Source organism: Papio anubis, chromosome X (genome assembly GCF_008728515.1).
Source record: "Papio anubis isolate 15944 chromosome X, Panubis1.0, whole genome shotgun sequence".
Taxonomy (NCBI): Eukaryota; Metazoa; Chordata; class Mammalia; order Primates; family Cercopithecidae; genus Papio; species Papio anubis.
This window is the reverse complement of record NC_044996.1, coordinates 97,140,853-97,165,216: the sequence shown is the minus strand read 5'-3', so window position 1 is coordinate 97,165,216 and position 24,364 is coordinate 97,140,853. Positions and strand designations below refer to the sequence as shown.

The window sequence follows — 24,364 nt, the reverse complement described above, 5'->3', positions numbered from 1 at the left end:
CAACATGGATTTTATATGGACGACAACTGAGGTGTGTGATTCATTACTATTTGGAGATAATAACAGAAATGTCATAGAGGTCTTCTTATGGATTAAATTAATTAATCCACGTGAACTGCTTAAAAAAGTATCTGGCGACAGTATGAAAACAAAAGAAGTATTAAGGATCACAACTCTTAGTATTATCAAGCCGTTGATGCTACATCAGGTGTTGTGATAGACATGGGGAGAAGGAGGCAATGAGGGCATTTTTTATATGCTCCCACTGTTACCAGTGTTCACATCCGTGAAGGGACAAAGGTTCTCTAGTCCTTTAGATTTGAGAGATACTCACCTTCGGGATGATTCTCTGGAGCTTGCCAAAAGTCATCTGAGGACGTTCAACTGAAAGAGAATACATCAGCATTTTTCTTTGTTGGTAAAGATTTCCAAACTCTAGAGAGACTTCTGTTGCATCAGGGCATTCTGCAGCGGAGGGTTATGAGTCCACTCACTGTTGAGGAGTTATTTCAGATTTGTTTCTGAATTATGTTTAGTCATGGTTGGTGCATTTATCTGTGGCATCAATTCAGAATTTTCCATCTCGTGGTTTATCAAATGGGGGTTAAACCCCATCACAGTCTCATCTTATGTCATTACGTATCTTTTACTTTTCCCCAAATAATTAAATTGATTGGGAATCTGAACTGTATCCACTCAAGATGTGCAACAACTAAAAATCACTGTACACTTCAAATGGGTGAAGTGCACATACCATAAGTATGTCAATTAAGCTGTTAAATTTGTAATGAACCATGGATGATTTAGTCCTGTGGTTCTGAAATATTTTCAGTATAAAGACACTCCTTTAATGTCAAAAACTTGGCAGATGCTCAAGCACTGGATTTTCAGATCTCTTATAGTGATGAGGGAGATGGTAGATTCTGGCCTGTTTACTTGGGCAGTAATAGGTCTATTGGAGACAGTTTGGACATTCTGACCTTGTCTTATGATTGTATTGTCAGAGCAGAAGACCAAGTAAACACATATGTTCCCCTAATAGTCCTGAAGTGTACAAAGATCTCTACCCAAGAACCTGTCTTTTTTTCACCCTATGTTATCTTTGCTCACTGACAATTGGGAAAGCTCTCTGTGTTGGATGAGGGATCACTCTTTCAAACTCACTTCCAAGCTCATCACGGAGAATTAGGGTTGTTTGGGAATGAGAAGACTATTTGGTTTTAATAAAGTACAGAGAAACAGTGTTCTTTATTACACAATGTGTTCATCACCCTCTCTCTTAAGATATTTATCCAGTATCTACATGCTGTTAATGAAACAATCTGTGGAAGTTTTTGGCGGATCTACACTTTTAACATTTTCTGTTTTTTTCACTTTTAAAATTTTCTTAACTGTCCTTTGATTCATTAACAATGTTTAGCAAGAACAGCATGTCCTTTAAAAAGGAAATATTTCAAACACACAGAAAAGTATGGGGAATAATGTTGAGTTCAGTCCCATCTCAACATTACCCCATGACTATGTTAGATCTGATTTATTTATTCAGAATGTTAGAAACACTATAAACGGGCCGGGTGCAGAAGTTCACGGCTGTAATCCCAGCACTTTGGAGGCTGAGGCGGGTGGATCACCTGAGGTCAGGAGTTTGAGACCAGCCTGGCCAACATGGTGAAACCCTGTCTCTACTAAAAATACAAAAATTAGGTGGGCATGGTGGCGGGCGCCTGTAATCCCAGCTACTCAGGAGGTTGAGGCAGGAGAATCGCTTGAACCTGGGAGGCAGAGGTTGTAGTGGATTGAGACTATGCCGCTGCACTCCAGCCTGGGCGACAAGAGAGAATCTCCAGTCCAAAACAAAAACAAAAACAAAACAAAACACACTATCAACAAGTCACGGCTGAAGCTGTCTGTGCAGCACTCACCAATCCCTGCCCCTCTCCTTCTCCATTTACAGCCAGTCTCCTCAATTTGATGGCTTTTTATTCACATTTATGTTTTTATGCATTTACCATTAACTTATTATCCATGAAAATACATATTACTGTTTTGCATGTTTAAGAATTTTATGAATGGCCTCTGTAGTTAACTTTCTGTATTCAATTTTTTTTTTTCACTCAACTCAGATGTGTATGAGGGAACAAATGCCAGAGGATCTTTCCCAAGTAGCTGAGTTGAAAAGCAATTGGGCTTCAGGAGACCTTTCCAGCCACTTCCCATCTACTCACCCTGATTCCTGTGGTTACGGTCATTATCAGAATCATTCCCCTGGAAGTCTGTGGCCTGTTTATTATGCATGAAAGGTGGGAGAGTGACATTGAAACCTAGAAAGAAGCAAAATGTTTATTCCTTAAGACACAAACTTAGGCCTGACATGGTGGCTCATGTCTGTAGTATCAGCACTTTGGGAGGCTGAGGTGGGAAGATTGCTTGAGGCCAGGAGTTCAAGATGAGCCTGGGTAACATAGAGAGACTCCCATATCTACAAAATATAAAATAAAATTAGTTGGGCATGGTGACATGTGCCTGTAGGCTCAGCTAATCCATAGGCTGGGCAGAAGGATTGCTTAAGCCCAGGAGTTCGAGGCTGCATTGAGCTATGATTGCACTACTACACTCTAGCCTAGGTGACAGAGTGAGAGTCTGGCTCAAAAAAAAAAAAAAAAAAAAAAAAAAAAAAAAAAATTAAAAGAGAAAGAGAGAGAGAGAGAGAGAGAGCGCCAAGCCGAGAGGAGGAAGGTAGGGTGGGAGATGTGCTGTGATGCCACAGAGACAGTTGGGCTCATCAGAACAGACGCCTAAGGGAGAGAAAAGTGCAGGGTCCAGGTACAAGCTCCACCATGGTCAGTCCCTGCCCTCAGCCCTGACAGGATACAGAAGAGCAGAACACCCAGAAGCTGCCTTGCGATTTTTTCCTTCACAAAAGGAAAATGTGGGGTGCTTTCTGCAGCCTAAGAAGTAGCCTAGGCAGGAAAAGTGATGCTCATGTATCCCCCAGACTTGTCTGTTCCTAGAACTTTCTGTTACCTAGTTTAGTCATGGCCTCATAGTTTCTCTTCATGTACACATAGCTGATTTTCTCCGAGTATTTCATCTTTTCCCACTCTTTCTTAGAGAAGTACTTGGCAATATCATCGAAGGCCTACAAAAAAAAAAAAAAAAGAAAGAAAGAAAGAAAGGAATTTTGGCAGTGACTCAGCTAGGCATGTCTGCCATTCAGTTGGAGCTGCTTCCTTGTGCTGGATCTGGGAAGTGGGGATGATAAGCTGTCCTGGTTGATGCCATGGCTAACTCAGAGACCATGGGGGACCTACCCTAGCTTCTCCCATGGCACACAGTAGGGCTTTAATGCTGCTGGCTGGCTCTCTTCCCACCTTCCAGAATGGACTAAGAGTCGCCAAATGTAGTGCAGGGTCACAGACTTGTCTCCAGGGATTCTAGGTGATGACAGAGTGAGGGTGGGAGGCTCCCAAGGGTCCAGATCTCCCCAGAGACCCTGCTCCTTGTTCCCAGTACCTCTGTCCTCCCCTCCTCAGAAATTTGGTCACCCTACTCTGTTCCCTGGACCACTGCTATGCCCCCTCCAGATCACCTCACCTTGCTTCTCTTCTTTGATGTTTTAGCATTATCCCTGGGTCTCTTTGCAAAGGCGTTGTCTCCATTCATGGCACCGAGAGCAGTCTGACCTGCAAGAGAAACAGTCTGAGACCTTTGGTCCTGTGGAGGGAGAAATCAGTGAAGGCCGGCCACACTCAGTCACCTGGAATCAGTTGTTCCTTTTCTCCATTGGGAGCTTATCTGTCCCTGAGTAAGGACATGGGGAGTAGTCAGATGAAAACAGGGAGCCAGGAGTTTCTGGGAGAAGTATTGATTGGGATGACAGGTTTCCTATGGGCAAAGCAGTCTTGAGTCTTTGGGAGGGGGTTAGCCAATGTCGTTAGTAGTTTCCCTGGAGCTAGGCTTACCCTGAAAGATGTACAGACCCTTGTTGGGGAGGCAGGGACGTGACTGTGTAATTTTATTGAGTGTGGGCATTCTGATGCCTCCACTCATTCAATAAAGGAAGGGAAGTGACTCCCAGAGATAACATGGTCTCTTTGGTAATGGATCTGATCAGGCAGAGGGATGGGGGGGTTCTGTTCCGTTGAAGAGAAATGACCTTCGCTAACATGAACAGATTTAGAGGCTATTACTGGGTTACCTGTAAATTTTTAGAAGGAAGAGAGCTAGAATCTCCGAGACTACAAGAGCCCGCCATCCCTTAGAGAGAATGTGTGGCGTTTCAAGTTGCAGCAAGCGGCCAGGCGCAGTGGCTCATGGCTATAATCCCAGCATTTTGAGAGGCCGAGGCATGCAGATCGCTTGAGCCCAGGAGGTTGAGATCAGCCTGGGAAACATAGCAAAATCCCTATCTCTACAAAAAAAAAAAAAGAAAAAGAAAAAAAAAACGCAAAAAAATTAGCTGGGGGTGGTGGCACAGGCCTGTAACATCTCAGCACCTTGGCTGGCCAAGGGGGGCAGATCGCTTGAGCCCACAAGGTCGATACCAGCCTAGCCAACCTAGCAAAACCCTCTAGTAAAAAAATAAAATAAAATAAAAAGTATTGGTGGGGGCAGGGTAGTGCTCACCTGTAGTCCCTAGGCTGAGGCAAGAGATCTCTTGAGCCCAGGAAGTTGAGGCCAGCCTGGCTAACATAGCAAAACCCCACTTCTACTAATAACAATAACAACAACAAAAAAAAACAGCATGGGCGAGGTGGTTCCTGCCTGTAGTTCTGAGGCCGAGGTGGGAGGATGGCTTGAGGCCAGGAGGTCAAGCCCAGCCTGGCCAACATAGCGAAACCCCGTCTCTACTAAAAAGAACAACAACAATAACAACAACAAACTAGCAGGGGCGGAATGGCACACATCTGTAGTCCTGAGGCCAAGGTGCAAGGATTGCCTGAGCCCAGGAGGTTGAGGCCAGCCTGGCCAACATAGTGAAATCCGGTTTCTACTAAAATCAACCAAACAAACAAACAAAAGGGTGGGAAGGGTCGTGTACTTCTGTAGTCCTAGGGCCGAGGTGGAAGGATTGCTTAAGCCCAGGTGGTCGAGGCCAGCCTGGCAAACATAGCGAAACCATCCATACTAAAAAAATGAAAAATAGAAAATATTAGTGGGAGCAGGTTGCTGCCTGCCTGTAGTCCCGAGGCCGAGGCGGGAGGACTGCTTGAGCCCAGGCGGTTGAGGCCAGCCTGGCCAACATGGCGAAACTGTCTCTACTAAAAAAAATGAAAAATAAAAAATATTAGTGAGGGCGGAGTGGTGCGTGCCTATAGTCCCGAGGCCGAGGTGGGAGGATTACTTGAGCCCAGGCAGCCGACATAACGAATCCCCGCCTCTACTAAAATACAAAAATGAAAAAATGTTTCCAGAGGTGGGACGGCACAGGCCTGTAGGCGCGAGGCCGAGGCGGGAGGCTCCTCCATGATGATCGCCCTGAAAGGCATTAGTTGTCTTTCAGTCCTCAAGATTTTCGGAAGCCCAAGCACTTGAGGCCCCTACGGAGGCTTCCTCCTTTTCTATCTGCCCCCGTTGGCCCATCTAGGGTGTCCCTTCAAGAGAACCTACCTCAGAGACAAAGTAGTGGTGGCGAGGTCAGCAGCAGTTGGTGACAAAGTGTGGCTGGAGGAGGAGAAAATATTCTGTGATGTCACTGCCCCAGGATGATGGACCAATCAGGGCAGTCAGTGAACTCCATCTGGCCAATTAGAAGTCAGAACAGTAGGCGGGACAAGCCAAGCTGATGTGGGGTCTCTCAGTCCAGGCTCCAGGGACAGAACCTCCTCAAAGCAAGGGCAGAGACTCTGATTTTCCCGCCTAAAGCATCCCCTGGGATTGGCTACTCCAAGTTCAGAGTACGCATGCTCTGATTTTCTCTTTAAATCCTTTCAAAATCAGAGTACCCATGGGCTGGTTTTGTCTTGCCGTTTTTCCTATCCCCCCCACACCCCCCACGGTGCATTTGTTATCCAGTTTTAATAAGCAGTGTATACGAAGCAGGTCGCCATCTCAAATCCTTCCTGTCAGCTTCTAACTTTTTCATGTATGGGATTTTTCCTAGGAACTCTGTAGTAACGTAAGAAATTTGGGCCGGGCACGGTGGCTCACTCTTGTAATCCCAGCACTTTGGGAGGCCACAGCCGGTGGATCGCTTGAACCCGGGAGGCAGAGGTTGCAGTGAGCCACGATCACGCCAGTGCACCCCAGCCTGGGCAACAGAGCGATACCCTGTCTCTTTTCTCTACACACACACAAAATAAAATTAGCGAGGTGGGGTGGTGTGCCTGTAGTCCGTTACTCAGGATGCTGGGTTAGGAAGATTGCTTGAGCCCAGGAGTACGAGGTTGCAGTGAGCCATGATTCGGCAACTGCTGCCTACCTGGGCCACAGAGCAAGATATTGTCCAAAAAAGAGAGAGAGAGATAGAGAGAAAGAAAGAAAGAAAAATTTCAATGAGTCAGTCCCAGTGGCTTATGCCTGTAATCCCAACACTTTGAGAGGGTGAGGCAGGAGGTGGAAGGATCACTTGAGGCCAGGAGTTCCAGAACAATCTGGGATACATAGTGATACCCCCATCTCTATAAAAAAATTTTTTAAAAAGAAATTTAAACTAAAAAAACTCACTTCTATATATGTTTTTTTCTAAAAGACCAAAAAACCAGAAATATATTTTACCCATTGATATTAATAATATTTATAATAATAGTATTAAAAAGAGTATGTAATTAGGGCCCACTGTGTTCATCAGGGAGCTCATAAGTCAATTTGTCTAAGAAGTCTCCCTTACCCCCATCCCTAGCACCTCCAACAAGTCCCCATTCCTCTCTAGGCTTTCCATGTACAGCCCTGATCTCTCTAAGATCCCCCCAGGATGACAGGGAGCTCTCTTAGGGCAGGGACAGGGCAATGGCCCTTGAGCCCAGCACAAAGCCCTTTATGTGCATCTTCCCATTGATTTTCACAACCTTCTCTTGAGTTAAATACTATTATCATCCCCAGTGTGCAGATGTTGAGACTGAGGCTCAGAGAATTAAGCAGTCTGCTCAAGGTCAGTGGGTGACACAGCTGGGATTCACCCAGAAGTTGAACTGAGTCCAAAATCTGTGCTTTTATTTATGTATTTATTTATTTTTAATGAAAATAATTTCCATAATCTTATCTCAAATTGTAATCCCCACGGATTAAAAATCCCAGTGGGGGAGGTTTTCCCCTTGCTCTTCTTGTGACAGTGAGTTCTCACGAGATCTGATGGTTTTATAAGCGTCTGGCATTTCCCCTGCTGGCACTTCTGTCTCCTGCCACTATGTGAAGAAAGTATCTGCTTCCTCTTCACCTTTGGCCATGATTGTTTCCTGAGGCCTCCCCAGCCATGCGGAACTGTGAGTCAGTTAAATCTCTTTCATTTATAAATTACCCAGTCTCGGGCAGTTCTTTATAGCAGCATGAGAATGGACTAATGCATGGCTGCATCACTCTAATCTCTATCTCCATGGTCATTGCCTTTGTTTGTTTTCTGTTACTATAACGGAATACCACAAATTGGGTAATTTATAAAGGATAGAAGTTTATTTAGTGTACAGTTCTAGAGGCTAGGAGTCCAAGAGCATGGCGTTGGCATCTGGTAAGGGTTGTGCTATGATGGAAGGATGAAAGACAAAAGCAAGTGCAGGAGACAGACAGAGAAAATGTGGCTAAACTCCCTTTTATAACAAGCCCAGTCTCGTGATAACTAATCCAATCTTTTGATAATGGCCTTAATCACTTCCTCACAGCCCCACCTCTTAATATTGTTACAATGGCAATTACATTTCAACACAAGTTTTGGTGGGGACATTCAAATCATGGCAGTCATACTGCCTTCTTCTCTTCTCGCTGTGTCAGATCTCCCTACCTCAATCTGATAAGGACATTCAATGTTACATTTAGGGCCCACCCAGATAATCCAGGAGAATCTCCCCATCTCAGGATCTTTAACACAATTACGTTTTTCTTTCTTTTTTTTTTTTTTTGAGACGGGGTCTCACTATGTCACCCAGGCTGGCGTGCAGAGGTGTGATCTCAGCTCACTACAACTTCTGCCTCCTGGGTTCAAGCAATTCTCTGCCTCAGCCTCCCGAGTAGCTGGGATTACAGGTGCTTGCCACCATGCTCAGCTAATTTTTGTATTTTTAGTAGAGACAGGGTTTCACCATCTTGGCCAGGCTGGTCTTGAACTCCTGACCTCGTGACCCACTGGCCTCAGCCTCCCAAAATGCTGGGATTACAGGTGCGAGCCACCACACTTGACCAACATAATCACTTTTTTTGTTGTAAGTTAACACTCACAGGTTCCAGGGGTTACTATGTGGCTATCTTTTGGAGGGGCATTGTTCAGTCTACCACAGCCTGCCCTCTGGCTCCCGAGGATTCACATCTCTTCCACGTGCAAAATACATGCACCCCATCCCCAAATCCTCAAATGTCTCAAACCATGCAACATTCGCAGAAGTCTGACATCTTATCCAAATAAGATCAGTTCAGAAGTACCAAGTCTCCTCATCTAAAACAGATATGGATGAGACTCTGGTTATGAAACATCCTGGGGCAAAATTCTCCTGCTGTGAATTCGTGACACTAGAAAACAAGTTATCTGTTCCAAAAATACAGTGGCAGGGCAGGTGTAGGATAATAGTTACAGATGTTTCCATTTCAAATGGGAGAAAATGGAAGAAAGGAAGGAGTCGCTGCTTCCAACCATTTTGAAATCTAGCAGGACAAATTCCATTTGTTTTCAAGGACCCAGAAAAATCTTCTGTAGCTTGAAGCTCTCCCCTCTGGTCCCATAGCCCTCCTCTCAGAATGTATGTCATAGTGATTCACACCTTTAGACCAGCAGGTCCTTTGTGGATCTTTCCCAGATAATATCATTTCTATTACCGGCTATGGCTGAGCATAGTGGAAGAGCTCCTTGAGTCATGTGCCTAGTCTCTTCAGCACTAGCAAACATGGCCCCATTCTTGACTTTCTCTCTAGAGCATACCTTCCTGATAGAGCATACCTTCCTGACAGTGCCTCTCCTAATTTTAGTGTCTTTTGCAATCTTGATAGGCTGAGAATTTCCCTGGATCCTTTTTGCTTAAGAGTCCTTTCCTCCGTTTATCCCTTTCCTCTAACATTTTACTAGTACTTGGATTGGAGTCCAATATAAAAATGAAAAATTATGGGACTAAGACTGGGGATAAAAAATGATGGAATCTCTAGGCAAGTTGTTGAGGGTTTATGAAGGAAGAGCCTTGGAAAAGGAGTCTTACATATGATCAGATTAGTTGGGATTGAAAATAAATTGTTTATCAGTTTTTCTAAAAATTGAACATTAGTGTCAAGGGTGCACTGAAGCAGGGTGAGTCTGCTCCTCTAGGTTTGAAATAGGTTTTCTTAACATGTTGATCTGTTTTTCTTTTAAACAATCAGTCAAAAAAAAATGGGGATTTTGTGTTTTAAGATAGTTTCCTGACTGCGTTTATTAAGTTTTCATTTTTGTTTTTGTTTTTCTGAGATGGAGTGTTCCTCTGTAGCCCAGGGTGGTGCGATCCAGCCACTGCAGTGAGCAAAGTTGCTCACTGCAACTTCCACCTCCCAGGTTCAAGTGATTCTTGTGCCTCAGCCTCCCGAGTAGCTGGGATTACAGGTGCCCACCACCACGCCCAGCTAATTTTTGTGTTTTTAGTAGAGACAGGGTTTCACCATGTTGGCCAGGCTTGTCTTGAACTCCTGTCCTCAAGTGATCTGCCCTCCTTGGCATCCCAAAATGCTGGGATTACCGACGTGAGCCACTGCACCCAGCTATAATTAGCAATAGTATAATAAATTTGGTTTGTACAATGGTTTTGAACGAAGATCCCAAGCCTAGAGGCCACCAACTAAACAAATCAAAAGATAGTGGGGGAAGTGAATGAGGCCTTTTATAGTCTTTGGGTAGCATTTTAGGACTGGGTTGAATTAAAGCAGTGTGCCAACTCTATAAAAGGGACCACTAGTTGAAGTAAAGGATTTAGGGATCAGGGTCTGTCAAGTGAAAAATGTAGACATTAAATAAAGGGTAAGAGTCTCCTTATGATATGAAGACTTATTCTGACATCTTGGGAAAAGCTGTCTACAGTGTGGAAACATCAACTTCTCATCCTGATCTGTCATTTCAGTATCTCTGGTTATGGCATTGGACAGTTTGGTGAACTTTTTGTGTGGTCCATACATCAGGTAAGAAACTTGTTCTTTAAAATTTATGCAGTTTTATCTTATAGGACTTGTAAATAAAAAATAAAATCCTAAGCCCCCTGCCCCCAAGCATCTGAATGGACTTCCTCCTCAGCCATGGCTCTTTTAAAATTTAACCTGAGAGATGGTTTCAGGCCATGACAGGAAGTGGGGATCAGACATGCCTCATTATACCTCTCTGGCATCAACATCAACACAGACTTGAAGTCTGATAGGAAACATGTTGGCCGGGCGCAGTGGCTCACCCTTGTAATCCCAGCACTTTAGGGGGGTGAGGAGGGTGGATCATGAGGTCAGGAGATGAACACCATCCTGGCTAACACAGTGAAACCCTATCTCTACTAAAAATACAAAAAAATTAGCCGGGCGTGGTGACACATACCTGTAGTCTCAGCTACTCAGGAGGCTCAGGCAAGAGAATCATTTGACCCGGGAGCTGGAGGTTGCAGTGAGCGGAGAAGGAGCCACTGCACTCTAGCCTGGCAACATAGCGAGACTCCATCTCAAAAAGAAAAAAAAAAAAAACAAAACAGAACTTGTTACAACCTGTTCTCTCTGAAGCATAATACCTGAAGTCTTCCTCTGCAAATAAGAACTTAAAAAAAAAAAATAAGAACGACTCACTTCACATAATAAACTTTCACAGTGGTTAAAGCAGAGTCCTGCTTAGCAATACACAAAAATTCTCCTTTGTGATCCACTCATTTTACTGCTGTTGACTTTATTGCTCATGCTTTCGGACAGAGACACTCTCCTTTGACCAAACTTAAGTGGGGCTCCTCTGAGTTCGGTTTCTGACTAGGTCCCAACCTCGGGCTTTGTCCTTCATCCAGGGACTCTGTCCATTTAGCCTGTTTCAGCAAAAATCCTGTCAAGTCAGTTTTACCTGAGTCTCCCTGCCCCTGAGGTTTCCTCCAAGTAATTTCCCATCTTCTGACCCCCCGCTCCTACTCCTTGACTACAAATCCCCACTTGTCCTCGGTGGAGTTGAAGTCAATCCTAATATCCTAATATCACTCTCCCACAGCAGGACCCCATTGCAGTGGTCCCTGTACTTATCATAGTAGTAAAATCGTCCTTACGATCTTTTTTTTTTTTTTAATTTTCAGAGACAAAGTCTTACTCTGTCACTCAGGCTGGAGTGCAGTGACCCAATTCTAGCTCACTGCAGCCTCAAACTCCAGGGCCCAAGCAATCTTCCTGCCCCAGTCTCCCGAGTAGCTGGGACTACAGGTATGCACTGCCACACCCAGGTATTTTTTTTTTTTTTAATTCTCTACAGACTCAGGAACTTGAAATGCCCATCTAATTTTGTATGTTTTGTAGAGACAGGGTTTCGCCATGTTGCCCAGGCTGGTCTTGAATTCCTGGTGTCAACCACTCCTCTTGCCTCGGGCTCCCAAAGTGCTGGGATTACAGGCATGAGCCACTGCAGCTGGCCCTTTCTTACAGCCTTTAATAAGTGCAATATATAGTTGTTTGCTTTAACATTTCCCTCTGTCTTCAATCTCCTGAAGTATTATATGTCTGACTTTGCCTTACCCCACCAAATACAAAAATTCCTTTCTTTTGCTGGGAGCAGTGGCTTACCCCTATAATCCTAGCACATTGGGAGGCCAAGGTGGGTAGATCATCCCAGGTCAGGAGTTCCAGATCAGCCTGGCCAACATGGCGAGACCCCATCTCTACTAAAAGTGCAAAAATTAGCTGGGTGTGGTGGTGTGCACCTGTAGCTACTCAGGAGGCTAAGGAGGAGCATCACTTGAAACTGGGAGGCAGAGGTTACAGTGATTCGAGATCATGCCACAGCATGCCAGCATAAGTGACAAAGCAAGACTCTGTTTCAAAAAAAAAAAAAAATTCCTTTCGTTCAACACTGGAGTTATTACACCATTGTTTCCTTGCCTCCAGTGTGGTGTTTGAGAGATCCGATGAAGGTTTAAATATTTTTCCTTTGTAAGTAACCTGCTATTTCTCTCTGATCATTAAAAAAATTTTTTTTGTCTTTCACAATTTTTCGTTTCACCGTTCTTGTGTGTGTGTGTACGATGATCCCTTTAAATCTTAAGACATTTGTCTAAATCTGAGAACTTCTCATTCATTACTTGTTTAAGTACACTCTCCTTTTTAATGACTATATTCTCTTCTTATAAGGCTACTATTGGATGTATTTCAACATTTGTTCTTCTATCCTCCCTACTAATTAACTTTTCTTTCATTTACTTCATCTCTATCCATTACCGATTACTTTTATGAATTCTTTAGACTCATTTCCTCAACTCAGTAATTGCTTTTTCAACTATATCAGTTTTAATATCCAACCTATTCCACTGAATTATGTATTTGAGCAGTTAATATTTTCATATCCAATCTATGCAATAGGTTTTCTTTTTATTTATGTATTTGAGACAGAGTCTTGCTCTTTCACCCAGGCTGGAGTGCAGTGACTCGATCTTGGCTCACTGCACCTCTGCCTCCGGAGTCCAAGCAATTCTCCTTCCTCAGCTCCTTGAGTAACTGGGACCACAGTCGTGTGACCCTATGCCAGGCTAATTTTTGTATTTTTAGTACAGATGGGGTTTCACCATGTTGGTCAGGCTGGTCTCGAACTCCTGATCTCAGGCGAGCCGCCTGCCTCAGCCTCTCAAAGTGCTGGGATTACAGGCGTGAGCCACCATGCCCAGCCTTTTGTTGTTGTTGTTGTTAAGATGGTTTCACTATTGCCCAGGCTGAAGTGCAATGGTGTGATCTCACCTCACTGCAACCTCCGCCTCCCAGGTTCAAGTGATTCTCCTGCCCCAGCCTCCTGAGTAGCTGGGGTTACAGGCATGCACCACCACCCCCAGCTAATTTTGTATTTTTAGTAGAGATGGTGTTTCGCCATGTTGGTCAGGCTGGTCTCAAACTCTTGACTTCAGGTGATCATCCCACCTCGGCCTTCCAAAGTACTGGGATTACAGGCGTGAGCCACCACACCTGGCCTATCAGATAGTTTTTCTGTATAACTCTTTCTTCCTGGGAAGATGTGTCAGCCCAGACACTCCACATGAGTTTCAGGGTTTCTGGATAGATAGGTCTTAGGGTACAGAGCCTCCAGAGCTGAGCTGAGTCAATTTTTCTTTCCGGCCCCTAGCCTATGAGTCCCCAGAGACACTTACAGGATTTCTGCCTTACAGTGTGAAGGGAGTCTATGGGTGAGTGATATTGGTTGTAATTGCCTAGCTCAGAGGTCAGAGGGAGAGGTAGGAAAGGAATGCTCAGTTACTGGCCAGCTTTGATGAGTCTGCACTTTTTCTAGGAACTTTCCAAGCCCCCATTCCTTAATGTTATCACACCACTTTGGGTTAGCACTGGGTCTGCCCTGCCAAGTGTCTGCTCTGCATGTTCACAGAACAGGTAATAAGCCTTCCAGAAAACAAGGACAAAAAAAAAAAAAAAAAAAGGATGCAACTTAGAAAGCTCCATCTGGGCTGATCCTCCATCTGTGGCCTCTGACCTTTTCCCACTCGAAGACATGTCATCCCCGAGTTGGGCCAAACCATCAAGGGTTTTGTTACTGGGAGCTGTTCTGAACTCCCAAATAGCTGGGATTTCAGGCGCCCTCCACCAACTCCTAGTAGAGATGGGGTTTCACCATGTTGGCCAGGTTGATCTCAAACTCCTGACCTTAGGTGATCTGCCTGCCTTGGCCTCCCAAAGTACTGGGATTACAGGCATGAGCCACGGCGCCCGGCCCAGTCTTTCTATTCTCTATCTCTGGAACTTCTTCTTTTTTTTTTTCTTGAAATAGAGTCTCACTCTGTTGCCCAGGTTGGAGTGCAGTGGCACAATCTCGGCTCACTGCAACTTCTGCCTCCCAGGTCCAAGTGATCTTCCTGCCTCAGCACTGCTAGCAGCTAGGATTACAGGCATATGCCACCATGCCTGGCTAATTTTTTTAATTTTTAGTAGAGATGGGGTTTCACCACGTTGGCCAGGCTGGTCTCAAACTCTTGACCTCAGGTGATCCACCCACCTCGGCTTCCCAAAGTGCTGGGATTACAGGCATGAGTCACTGCCCCTGGTGTATCTCTGGAACTTTTATTGGATGAATGTTGAAACTTCTGGGATCTATTCTCCATTTCCTTTATTATTTTCATTTCATACATTCTATTTTGTAATCCTTTTCTGTTGTACGGTGAAGTAGTGCCATGCCTGAACACATTTTTTTCATTGGGTTGTTCCAGTTTCTCTTATTGATATGCAAAAGCTCTGTTGTATATTAGAGATGGTTACTTTTAATTTGTTGTGGATGCTTCACCAATTTCCCCAAAATTTGCCTTTTAAAACAGTTGTTTATGGTGTCTTTTGAATTAGATGATACTTTAATTTTTACATTTTTAAATTTGTCAGATTCATTGTTTATAGCCTTGGTGTAATGTCAGGAAGTGCCTATGCCAACTCAAGATGTCTTACATGGTAATATTTTCCTAAATTTTCATCTAGTTCTTTATGACTTCACATTTTCACATTTAAGTCACTGAATTTTTAGAATTTATTATTTTATGTGGTTCAAAGTAAGGATTTAATCTTCATTTTTTCAAATGGATAGACACTTGTCAAGCAATCATTTATTATACAAGCCATCATCTTTTGTCCCTGTTTGGAAATGCATGCTGAAGTTTGCATATAGATTAGTCTGTTTCTTGACCTTCTATTTTATTTCACTAATAAATGTTTCCATGTGTTTTCATTTTTGATTGCTGCTGTAACAAATTTTCAATAGCTTAGACAACGCTGGGCATGGTGGCTCACGCCTATAATCCCAGCACTTTGTGAGGCCGAGACCCGTGGATCGCTTGAAGTCAGGAGTTCAAGACCAGCCTGGCCAACATAGTGAAATCCCCTCTCTACTAAAAATACAAAAATCAGCCAGGTGTGGTGGTGCACACCTGAAATTCCAGCTACTCGGGCCGCTGAGAGGAGGCGGAGGTTGCAGTGAGCCAAGATCACCCCACTGATCTCCAGTTTGGGCGACACAAGTGAGATTCCATCTCAAAAAATATTTTTATAGCTAAGACAATTTTTGGAAAAGAAGAATAAGGTGGGAGGAATGGCTCTACCACATTTCAGTACTTCTTATATAGCTACAGGAATCAAGACTGTAGTATTGGGAGAAGAATAGACACTCAGATCACTGGAACAAAATAGAGAACCTAGAAATAGCCCCACACTGATTTTTTACAAAGAGACAAAAAGAAGGAAGGATCGTCTGCTTAACAAATGGTGCTGGAGCAGTTGCATATCCATAGGCAAAAAAAAAAAAAAAAAAAAAGACCTAATCTTCATATTTTTATACCAAAAAACCTCAAGTGGATCATAGATTTAAATCTAAAATATAAAACTAAAAAACAAACTTTTGCAGGAAAGCACAGGACAAATGTCTGAGATCTAGGGCATAGTCAATGGTTCAAAAAGCACAATCCATAAGGAAAACAAATAAATTAGATTACATCCAATTTAAAACTTGTGCTCTGCAAGAAACCCTGTTAAAAGGACGAAAAAACAGGGTCTGGACTAGGAGAAAATGTTTGCAAACCACATATCCAAGAAAGGACTCACATCCAGAATATATAATGGATATGTGTAGTACTCTCAAAACTCAATGGTAGGCTGAGCGTGGTGGCTCGAGCTTGTAATCCCAGCATATTGAAAGGTCAAGGTGGACGGAGGACAGATCCCTTGAGGCCTGGAATTCGAGACCAGCCTGGGAAACATGGCAAAAACCCATCTCTACTAAAAATACAAAAATTAGACTGGCATGATGATGCCCGCCTGTAATCCCAGCTATGTGGGAGGCTGAGACATGAGAATCATTAGAACCTGGGAGGCGGAAATTGGAGTGAGCCAAGATCGTGCCACTGCACTCCAGCCTGGGTAACAGAGCGAGATTCTGTCTCAAGAAAAATAATAATAATAATAAAAAAACCTCAACGGTAAAAAATACAAACAAATAATCCAATTAGAAAATCATGAAAAGATGTGAACATACATTTCACTGAAGAGGAAACAAGCAAATAAGCACATGAAAAGATGCTCAATGCTCATTTGCTTCATTAGGTACAAACTAAGACCATGATGTGGTATCACTACACACTTATTACAATAGCTAAAATAAAAGACATAGTGAGAACACCAAGTGGTGACAAGGATGCGGAGAAACTGGACATCTAGTAAAATGCTTCTGGGAAGGTAAAATCTTACAGCCACTCTGGAAAGCAGTTTGGTAGTTTCTTATAAAATGAAACATGTAATGACCATACAATTCAACAATTACACTTCAGAGAAATTAAAACGTATGCCTATCCAGAAACTTGTACATAATTGTTCATAGCAGCTTTACTGTAATAGCCAAAAGCTGGAAATAATCAATATGTTCTACAATAAGCAAATGGTTGAACTGTGGTACATCTGTACCGTGGAATACTACTCAGTAATAAAAATGAACTACTGACTGGGCCCAGTGGCTCACCTGCTTGGGAAACATAGCAAAAGGCAGGGTATTGCATGCCTGTAATCTCAAAGCTGAGGTGGGAGTATTGCTTGAGCCCAGGGGATCGAGACCAACCTGGTCAACATAGCAAAACGGTCTCTACTAAAAAAATCAAAAATAAAAATTTTAGTCGGGGTGGGGTGGTACATGCCTGTAGTCCTGAGATAGAGGCAGAAGGATTGTTCAGTGTGCTGGGATTACAGGTGTGAGCCACTGCTCCTGGCTGATTGTTGCATCTTGAAATGCCCCACATTCTCTCTAAGTGATGGCGGGCTCTTGTAGTCTCAGAAATTCTAGCTCTCTTCCTTCTAATAATTTACAAGTCACCCATTAATAGCCTCTAAACCCGTTCATATTAGAGATACTCATTTCTCTTCAACAGAACAGAACCCCCCATCACTCTGCCTGAACAGATCCATCACCAGAGAGACCATGTTATCTCTGGGACTTTATATATTGAGTGGGGGTGTCAGAACGCCCCCACTCAATACAATTACACAGTCACATCTCTGCCTCCCCAACAGGGGTCTGTACATCTTTCAGGGTAAGCCTAGTCCCGGGGAAACTACTAACAACAGTAGCCAACCCCCTCCCAAAGACTCAAGGCTGCTATGCCCATAGGAAACCTGTCATCCACAATCAACACTTCTCCCAGAGACCCCTGGCTCCCTGTTTCCATCTGACTTCTCCCCTTACTCACGGACAGATAAGCCCTGGATGGAGAAATGCAACACCTGATTCCAGGTGACTGAGTGTGACCGGCCTTCACAGATTTCTCCCTAAAGACTCAGGCTGTTTCTCTTGCAGGTCAGACTGGTCTTGGTGCCGTTAATAGAGATGACGCCTGTGCAAAGAGGCCCAGGGATGATGCTCAAATACCAGAGAAGATACAAAAGATGAGGTGACCTGGAGGGGCAAAGCAGTGGCCCAGGGGACAGTGGGAGTGAGCAGGTTTCTGAGGAGGGGAGGACAGAGATACTGGGGATAAGGAGCAGGGTCTCGGGGGAGATCTGGACCCTTGGGAGCCTCCCACCCTCACTCTGTCATCACCTAGTATCCCTGGAGACAAGTCTGTGATCTTGCACTTCATTTGGTGACTCTCAGTCCATTCTGGAAGGTGGGAAGAGAGTCAGCCAGCAGCATTAAAGCCCTACTGTGTGGCAGAGTACAAGCTAGTGTAGGTCCCCCATGTTCTGTCAGTTAGCCATGGCATCAACCAGGACAGATTATCATCCCCACTTCCCAGATCCAGCACACAGGAAGCGGCTCCAGCTGAATGGCAGACATCCCTAGCTGAGACACTGCCAGAATTCCTTTTTCTTTTTTTCCTAGGCCTTTGATGATATTCCCAAATATTTCTCTAAGAAAAAGTGGGAAAAGATGAAAGCCTTGGAGAAAATCATCTCTGTGTATATGAAGAGAAAGTATGAGGCCATGACTAAACTCAGTAACAGAACGTTCTAGGCACACACAAGTCTGGGGACACGTGAGCATCCCTTTTTCTGCTTTGGCTACTTTTAGGCTGCAGAAAGTACCCCACATTTTCCTTTTGTGAAGAGAAAATTTGCAAGACAGCTTCTGGGTGTTCTGCTCTTCTGTATCCTGTCAGGGCCGAGGGCAGGGACTGGCCACAGTGGAGCTCATATCTGTATCCTGCACATTTCTCTCCCTTAGGCGTCTGTTCTGATGAGCCCAACTGTCTCTGTGGCATCCTGGCACCCTATCCCCAAACCCCCAAACACACACACCTACCCTACCATCTTCCTCTTGGCTTCTCTCTCTCTCTCTCTCTCTCTTTTTTTTGAGTCAGACTCTCACTCTGTCATCTAGCTTAGAGTGCAGTAGTGCAATCATAGCTCACTGTAGCCTCGAAATCTGGGCTTCAAGCAATCCTCCCGCCTCAGCTATCATACAAGTCACCATACCACCACCATATATTTTTATGGATAATAAGTAAATGGTAAATGTATACAAACATGAATGTGAATAAAAAGCCATCAAATTAAGGTGACTGCCTGTAAGTGGAGGAGGGAAGGCAGGGATTGGTGAGCGCTGCACAGACAGCTTCAGCCGTGACTTGTTGATAGTGCGTTTTCTTTGTTTTTGAGGTGGAGGTTCGCTCTTGTCGCCCAGGCTTGAGTGCAATAAGGCAATCTCAGCTCACTCTAACTTTCACCTCCTAGGTTCAAGTGATTTTCTTGCCTCAGCCTCCCGAGTAGCTGGGGTTACAGGTGCCTACCCCCACACCCAGCTAATTTTTTTATTTTTGGTAAAGAAGGGGGGTTTCACCATGCTGGCCAGGCTGGTATCAAACTTCCTGACCTCAGGTGATCCACCCGCCTCAGCCTCCCAAAGTGCTGGGATTACCAGTGTGAGCTACCACGCCCGGCCTGTTTGTAGTATTTCTAATATTCTGAATAAATAAATCAGACCTAACATAGCTGTGGGGCAATGTTGAGATCTGACTGGACTCAATATTATTTCCTATACTTTTCTGTGTGTTTGAAATATTTCTTTTTTAAAGAACATGTTGTTCTTCTAAGCACTGTTAATGAATCAAAGGACAATTAAGAAAATGTTACAAGTGAAAAAAAGAAAGAAAATGTTAAAACTGTAGATCCGCCAAAAACTTCCAGAGTTTGTCTCATTAACAGCATATGGGTATTGGATAGGTATCTTATGAGTGAGGGTGATGGACACATTATGTAATAAAGATCACTGTTTTTCTGTATTTTATCAAAACCAAATACTCTTCTCATTCCCAAACAACCCCAATTCTCCGTGATGAGCTTGAAAGTGAGTTTGAAAGAGTGATCCCTTTGCGTAGAGAGCTTTGTGCATTTCAGGACTATTAAGGGGACATATGTGTTTACTTGCTCTTCTGCTCTGACAACATAATTATAAGACAAGGTCAGAATGTCCAAACTGTCTCCAATAGACCTATTACCCCCCAACTAAACAGGTCAGATTCTACATTCTCCCACAATCACTATAAGAGGTCTGAAAATCCAGTGCTTTAGTATCTGCCAAGTTTTTGATATTAAAGGAGTGTCTTTATACTGAAAATATTTCAGAGCCACTGGACTAAATCATCCATGATTCATCACACATTTAACAGCTTAATTGACATACCATAAGATTCACCCATTTGAAGTGTACAGTGATTTTTAGTTGTACTTCTTGAGTGGATACAGTTCAGATTCCCAACCAATCAATTTAATTTAATTATTTGGGAAAAAGTAAAAGATATGTAATGGAATAAGATGAGACTATGATGGGGTTTAGTTCCCATTTGATAAACTATGAAGATGGACAAGTCTGAACTGATCCCACAGATAAATGGACCAACCATGACTAAACATAATTCAGAAGCAAATCTCAAATAACTCCTCAATAATGAGTGCACTCATAACCCTCTGCTGCAGAATGCCCTCATGCAACAGAAGTCTCTCTGAAGTTTGGAAATCTTTACCAACCAAGAAAAATTCTGATGTATTCTCTTTCAGTTGAAAGTCCTCAGATGACTTTCAGCAGGCTACAGAGAATCTTCCTGAAAGTGAGTATCTCTCAAATCTAAAGGACCAGAGAACCTTTATCCCTTCATGGATGTGAACACTGGTAAGAGTGGGAGAATATCAAAAATGTCCTCACTGCCTCCTTCCCCCCATGTGTATCACAACGCCTAATGTAGCATCGACGGCTTAATAATACTAAGAGTTGTGATCCTTAATACTTCTTTTGTTTTCATAGAGATGCCAGATACTATTTTAAGCAGTTCACATGGATTAATTTATTTAATCCTTAAGGAGACCTCTATGACGTTGTTTCTATTATTATCTCCAAATAATGAGTCACACACTTCGGTTGTCATCCATATAAAAGCCACGTGACATGGCACAAATCTTCTAAGTTCTCTGAACTCCAGATTCCTGGTCCGTGAAATGGAAGTAAAGAATCATAGTTCATGTTTTAGATCATAGCTAACAGCAACATAATAATAAAATGAGGCTATCGGGGTACAGAGATGTTAAAGAATTTTCCTGGGGCACAGTGGCAGGGGTAGTCTAATCCAGAACTCCAAGCCATTTAAAGCTCATTCACGTTTGCATTTGTTTATGAAGTTCAGATGTTGCTCACTAGGGCTTTACCCCATAGGGCCTGCTGGTGCTTCTGTTTAGACACTCACTCTCGCAATAGGAAGGACCAGCTGGCCGCTGCTCTGTTACCGGGGCCGCTTGCATGGCTTAGGAATCGCTTTGACTGTTGGTCCCTCCCTACTGTGAGCTCCTTGAGTGCCTTGTCTGCACCTGGGGCATCTGGGAAGCCCCAGTCCCAGCCCAGTGATCCCTCGGAGGCCCCTGAATGAGTGATCCCACAAGTGCAGATTCAACTCTGGTTTAGAGGGTAAAGGGATCTGGGAGTTGGGTTGCCAGCATGGAGACTGAATTCAAAGAGGATCATGAAAGGTATTAATTGTTATTATGACTACATTTAAACAGGATTTACAAGCTCAAAGAGGACTTTCCCTTAGCCTGTTTTACATGTATTGTTCACTATTTCATAAGTGAGAAAGCTGAATACAAAGCAGCTTAAAGACCAGGCATGGTGGCTCACGACTATAGTCCCAGCACTTTGGGAGGCCGAGGTGGGCAGATCACAAGGTCAAGAGATCGAGATCATCCTGCCCAACATAGTGAAACCTCATCTCTACTAAAAATTCTAAATTTAGGGGGGCGTGGTAGCACCTCCCTGTAGCCCCAGATACTCTGGAGGCTGAGGAAGGAGAATCGCTTGAATGCAGGAGTCGAATGTTGCAGTGAGCCAAGATGGCACCAGTGCACTCCAGCCTGGAAGAGAGCAAGACAGCGTCTCAAAAAAAAAAAAAAAAAGAAGTAGCATAAGATTGGTGGTCAGTGACACATCCCAGTGCAACCAGAATTGTTATGAGTACCACCTCAGGTAATTCCACATTCAATGTTGGTGCCTCGGTAGGCTGGTATGCCATATCTGGTACTGCTTTCTTTGCTGTCTAGATTAATTTCAACAAACCATTTATTTACCTCTCCCTTCCCTGTATTCGTCTCCCCACACCATCTTTCCCAGCAGTGTTTTGTCACCTCCCTATGTTTTTACATTTACTCTCCCAGCAGCTGTCTACAAGCTTATATGGGATCCCTTGTATTTTACAGAACATCTTCCCTTTGTAGACCTTGTGAATTCTTAGAATGCTATTCTTCTCTAAATCTTCTGTATACAAAACTCTCAATTACATGGAGATTTTTGCTGTTTGCAAGAATGTCAGTCTTAAAAGAGTGTGAAGATAAACCTGGAAACCCTATTCACTTAGGGCATTCCTTTCCCTTCTAACCTAACAGGTTTCTCTTCATTTAGGCATGTGTAACTCTTCCAGCATTGTTGAGAACATTGACTAAGATAATGCATGTGAAGATGCTTTGTAAGCTCTAAAGCACTATAGAAATTTCACTGATACTGTTTATCTGTGACCTTCACATTACACAGATCGTGCCCAAGAAGCCAGCAGAGGAAGGAAATGATTCGAAGGGAATGTCAGAAGCATCTGGCCCACAAAATGAAGGGAAACAGCTGTGCCCCCCAGGAAAACCAAGTACCTCTGAGAAGATTAACAAGACACCTGGTAAGAGGAAACAAATCGGGAACAACCCCTCTGGCTTCCCTGGCTATGTTCAGGTGTGGGGACTGGGTGTGTGGCATGGATCCCAGACAAGCCTGGGTCCAGGCTGGGCTGAGGAGCTTGCCCAGCTCCAGATGAGATGTTAGAGATGACATCTAGAGACACAGACTGGAGTTGACGTCCGTATAAAAAACCACGTGACTTGGGGCAAGTCTTCCAAATTTTCTCAGCTCCAGTTTCCCTGTCCATAAGATGGAAATAAAGAATCATAGTTCATAAATTATTTGGAGGCATTAAATTTAATCCCGAAGTCCTGATGACATGAAACGTGCTCAAGCAATTCTATCTTTGATAACCTGGGATCATGTCTTACTCAGCTCAATGCCTGATACCCAATACAGGTGTACGTCAGAGATATTGCAGGTTCAGTTCCAGACCACTGCAATAAAGAGAGTCTCACACTTTTTTTTTGTTTGGTTTCGCAGTGCATAAAAACATTATGCTTACACTATACTGTAGTCTCCTAAATGTGCAATAGCGTTATGTCTAAAAAATACATACGTTAATTTTAAAATAATTCATTGTTTAAAAATGCTAACAAACTTCTGAGCTTTCAGGGAGTCATGCTCTTTTCTGGTGGAGGGTCTTGCCTCGGTGTTGATGGCTGCTGGCTGATCAAGGTGGTGGTTGCTGAAGGGTGGAGTGGCTGTGGCAGTTTCTTAAAAGAAGACAACAATGAAATTTGCATTGATTAGCTCTCCCTTTCATGAAAGATTTCTCTGTACTATGTGATGCTATTGGATAGCATTTTACCCACAGTAGAACTTCTTTCAAAGTTGGAGTCAATCCTCTCTAGCTATGAAAGGTTTAGATGGCATCACCTTAAAATAGAAGGCTATTTTATCTATATTGGAAATCTGTTGTTTAGTGTAGCCACCTTTATCAGTGATCTTAGCTAGATCTTCCGGATAACTTGCTGCAGCTTCTCCATCAGGCTTCTCCTTGCACTTTTATGTTATGGAGACAGCTTCTTTCCTTAAACCTCACAAACCAACCTCTGGTAGCTTCACACGTTTCTTCTGCAGCTTCTTCACTTCTCTCAAGCTTTCATGGACTTGAAGAGAGTTCGGGTGTTGTTCTGAATTAGACTTTGGCTTAAGGGAATGTTGTGGCTGGTTTCATGTTCTATCATGACCACTCAAACTTTCTCTATTTCAGCAGTAAGGCTGTTTTGCTTTCTTATTCTTCTGTTCACTGGAGTATTAGTATTAGTGTTTCCTTCAAGAACTTTTCCTTTGCATACACAGCTTGGCTGTTTGGTGCAAGAGGCCAAGCTTTCAGCCTGTCTTGGCTTTCAGCATGCCTTCCTCACTCAGCTTAGCCATTTCTAGCTTCTGATTTAATGTGAGAGACATGCAACTCTTCCTTTCAACTGAATACTTAGCGGCCACTGTAGGGTTGTTTATTGTCCTAATTTCAGTGTTGCTGTGTCTCAGGAAATATGGAGGCCCAAGAAAAGGAAGAGAGAAGAGAAGAGCTCATCGGTGGAGCAGTCAGAACACACACAACATTCATCGATTAAGTTTGTTATCGTCTATGGGTGCAGTTCCTGGTACCCCCCAAACAATTACACACAACAGGGTGATTATAGGCAATAATAACTTTATCGTACATTTAAACAAAACTAAAAGAGTGTAAATGGATTGTTTGTAACACAAGGATAAATGTTTGAGGGCATGGAGACCCTATTTTCCATGATGTGATTATTACGCATGGCATGCCAGTATCAAAGCATCTCACGTACCCCATAAGAATATACACCTACTGTGTACCCACAAAAATAAAAAACAAAAATTAAAAGCCTAAAAAACAACAAAGACAAT

At 43.4% G+C, this 24,364-nt stretch overlaps 2 protein-coding genes across 4 annotated transcripts in view; one reads left to right on the top strand and one right to left on the bottom strand.

Annotated features, from left to right (window-relative positions):
- LOC100998162 (putative protein SSX8) overlaps positions 1 to 4,388 on the bottom strand; it is a 148,850-nt gene extending 144,462 nt beyond the window's left edge. For all 3 annotated transcript variants that reach the window (XM_031660924.1, XM_031660925.1, XM_021932649.2), the window contains exons 1-4: positions 3,595 to 4,388; positions 3,025 to 3,139; positions 2,226 to 2,321; positions 335 to 384 (exon numbers count right to left, since the gene is read on the bottom strand). In XM_031660924.1, the coding sequence (XP_031516784.1) occupies positions 335 to 384; positions 2,226 to 2,321; positions 3,025 to 3,139; positions 3,595 to 3,663 (330 nt within the window). In that variant the 5' untranslated portion in view covers positions 3,664 to 4,388. The remainder of the gene's footprint in view (positions 1 to 334; positions 385 to 2,225; positions 2,322 to 3,024; positions 3,140 to 3,594) is intronic.
- Positions 1 to 24,364, top strand: part of LOC116272089 (putative protein SSX8) — a 54,922-nt gene that overhangs the window by 23,414 nt on the left and 7,144 nt on the right. The window lies entirely within an intron of this gene.